General features: G+C 31.7%; 1 protein-coding gene across 1 annotated transcript; it reads right to left on the bottom strand.

The window, feature by feature from the left end:
• Positions 1 to 788: 788 nt before the first annotated feature.
• On the bottom strand, positions 789 to 1,346 carry LOC132301426 (secreted RxLR effector protein 161-like). The gene has a single exon (XM_059798674.1). The coding sequence runs from the start codon at positions 1,344 to 1,346 to the stop codon at positions 789 to 791; it is 558 nt and encodes a 185-aa protein (XP_059654657.1).
• Positions 1,347 to 3,687: the final 2,341 nt, after the last annotated feature.

Here is a 3,687-nt window from a genome sequence, read left to right as displayed (position 1 = left end):
AGTGTAGTTACATATCCTTAGAAATTAAACAATCAATATGTGCAAAAGACAATTTTTTTTTTTTTGATCTCTCTTTTCTTTTTGCACCCTTATTCCCATTTATGTTGAGTCAAGGTAGCTTTCGGACAAATCCCAATGGTAACTTTTTTCATCTCACCTTTTTCAAAACAGTAAATATTTTTCATTCTTTTCAAAAACTTTTCATTCAAAGCTGTTTTTCAAATTCTTTTCTTTTCACTCTTTTGGTTTAAAACACATAAAGCAAGTTTATATTCCAAGACAATGATCAATCATGTCAACATTATCTTTGACCAAAACAATGATATCTCAAGTAAATGTACTATCAAGATTTATTTACTATACAAAATTAGAAAGCAAAACCAATTTCATCAATTGTATGTTTTCCACAAATAATCTATGTGTTATTAAACTCTTTGTGTTCAATATACTCAATTAATATGGTTTGCTTAACTTCCCAAAAACATAATCTAGACACTCAAGATATGCATAAAAATCCTTTCTAGATTGTATCTTCGCAATGTAACTAATCAAGACAACATACACCAATAGATTTCCTAAAATGAGAAAACTTAGGAGCATCTAATGGTTTAGTGAGAATATCAGCCAAATTCTGATCAGTATACTTTTTCCAAAGACACGACATTTTGTTCAATAAGTTCTGTAAAAAAGTGATGTCGAATGTCAATATGCTTAGTCCTATAACGCAAAACTAAATTCTTTGAAATATTAATTGTACTAGTATTATCAAAAAAGATAGCAATAGTACCTTAATCAACTTCATAATCCAGAAGCGTCTGTTTCATCCAAAGCAATTGTGTGCAACAATTTCCAGTAGCAATGTATTCAGCCTCACAAGATGATAAAGATATACAATTTTGCTTATTGCTGTACCATGAAACAAGATTAGTACCAACATAGAAACAATCACCTGAAGTACTCTTTCGATCATCCTTGTTACCAGCCCAATTAGCATCAGTATAGCCTTCAATCTCAGAGTTAAACTCAAAAGAATAATGTAATCCATAATTCAAAATACTATTGACATAATGAATAATGTGCTTTACTGCAAGAATGTGTTGTTCTCTAGGATCAGCTTGATACGTAGCACAAATACCTACACTAAAAGAAATATCTGGCCTAGTTGCTGCCAAATACAATAAGCTACCAATCATACTCCTATACAAGAAATGATCAACCTTGTTAGGATCCGAGTCTCTATCCAATTTAGATGAAGTACTCATAGGGGTTTGCACATGCTTTGAATCTTTCATACCAAACTTCTTCACTAGCTCCTTTGCATATTTTGATTGAGATATAAAAATCATATCATCAAGTTATTTCACTTGGAGACCTAGAAAGAAAGTTAGTTCACCAACCATGCTCATTTCAAAAGTATTACTCATATCATTAGAAAAATTATGAATAAGGTTATCACATGTAGCACCAAAAATAATATCTTCCATATATATTTGAGCAATAAAAAAATCTTTTCCTTTCCTGAAAATAAACAATGTTTTATTTGCTCCTCCTCTTCTGAAGCCCTTTTGCATTAGATAAGAAGTTAACTTTTCATACCATGCTCTAGGTGCTTACTTTAAACCATAAAAAGCCTTTTTAAGATGAAAAACAAAATCAGGATTATGTGGATCAATAAAACCTTTTGGTTGTGCTACATAAACTTTTTCCTGCAAAATTCCATTAAGAAAATCACTTTTAACATCCATTTGAAACAATTTGAATTTAAAGTGACATGCAAGAGCAAAAAGAAATCGAATAGACTCACGTTTAGCAACAGGTACAAAAGCTTCATCAAAATCAATTCATTCAACTTAAGTATATCCTTGTGCAACTAATCTAGCTTTATTTCTCATCACAAGACCATGTTCATCAAGTTTATTTTTAAAGATCCATTTGGTCCCTATGATATTAACATCACTAGGTCGAGACACTAATTTTCAAACATCATTCTTTACAAATTGAAGCAATTCTTCTTGCATAGCCATAAGCCAATCAGAATTTTAAAGAACTTCAATAACATTCTTAGGTTCACACTAAGCCATGTGATATGAGTGTCCTATGTCATTTACAATGCATGAGTGTCCTAAATGATCATAGACTGTACTCCTAGTACCATACTGATCCCATGGACCTATCACTTTGTCAACTGGATGATTGATCAAACTCTAGAATTGTTAGATGTGGGAATATTTAAAGATGGTGCAAGAATTCCTATAGGTTTATCAGTGGTGACCTCTAATTCTTCATCCTCAGCTTCTTCAACCTTTTCATATTTTCCACCTAAATTCTCAACTCTTTCTTCCTCATGAATTGTAGGTTCTTTCCTTTCTCCTGCAATTTCAAAATTAGTTTCTTCTTTATCAAGTTGAGAAGTGGTAATCTTAGATTTTGTATCATCAAATACAATATTTATAGACTCCATGACCATTTTGGTTCGAAGATTAAAAACCCTATAAGCCCGACTTGTTTGTGAATAACCCAAAAACACACCTTCATCACTTTTAGAGTCAAATTTTCCTAAGTGTTCCCTATCTTTAAGGATATAATTTTTACTTCCAAAGACTCTAAAATATTTAACAGTTGGCTTTCTATTATACCACAATTCATATGAAGTCTTTTTAGTTCTAGGCCTAAGATAAACTCTATTTAGGATATGACAAGCAGTATGTACTGATTTAGCCCAAAAGTGACTAGCAATCTTATTCTCATGAAGCATAGTATGAGCCATACCTGCAATTGTCCTATTTTTCCTTTCCACTACACCATTCTGTTGTGGTATTTTAGGTGCTGAAAATTCATGCTTAATGTCATTCTTATCACAATATTCAATAAACTCCTTAGGTTCGAATTCACATCCATTATCACTTATAATCCGATTAATTGGATATCCCTTCTCATTTTGAATAAGTTGGCAAATAAACCTGAAATTCACAAAAGTATCAGATTTTTCTTTCAAATATGCAACAAAAGTAAATCTAGAAAAATTATCAACCATAAAAAGCATATATCTTTTTCCTCCAATACTATCAGGTGTTACGCGACCCATCAAATCCATATGAATCAATTCTAAAGGTCGAGAAGTGAGTTTATGAATAAGTCTCTTATGTGACACTCTAGTTTATTTTCCTAATTAACATGGACCACATATTTCATTCTTAGGCATCTTCAATTTAGGCAAATCTCGAACAAGATCATTGTTAGACAAATTCACTAAATCATTGAAATTCATATGTCAAAGTCTTTTATGCCATAAAATTGCCTCACAGTAACTGCAGAATAACATATTAGTGAAGGATTTGAAAACACAACATAGCAATTATCAGAAATTCCAGTTCCTTTCAAAACACATTCACCTTTTTCATTAGTTACAAAACACCCTTGTTGAGTAAAATTGACTTGAAACTCCTCATCACAAAATTGACTAATACTCAATGGATTAGCAGCTAAACCTTTAATATATAGAACATTTTTTAACTCCCCAATTCATGTAAATTTGATCTTACCATTACCACTTACAGCAGAAGCATTACCATCACCAAATGTAGCAGTACCAACTGAACATTCCTAAAAAGTGGTAAATAATGTTCTATCCCCTGTCATATGCCTAGAGCAACCACTATCAAAATACCAACCACATGGACCAAGTGC

The sequence above is a fragment of the Cornus florida genome, unplaced genomic scaffold, assembly GCF_030987335.1.
Source record: "Cornus florida cultivar Cherokee Brave unplaced genomic scaffold, ASM3098733v1 CherokeeBrave_3.0.0_Hap2_Chr03, whole genome shotgun sequence".
Lineage (NCBI taxonomy): Eukaryota > Viridiplantae > Streptophyta > Magnoliopsida > Cornales > Cornaceae > Cornus > Cornus florida.
Note: the sequence above shows the minus strand (reverse complement) of the source record. Positions and strands in the feature narration are given on the sequence as shown.

Bases quoted from the DNA above. Each gene is read 5' to 3' on its own strand.
- LOC132301426 (XM_059798674.1), bottom strand. From the start codon at position 1,346: ATGATTTTTATATCTCAATCAAAATATGCAAAGGAGCTAGTGAAGAAG.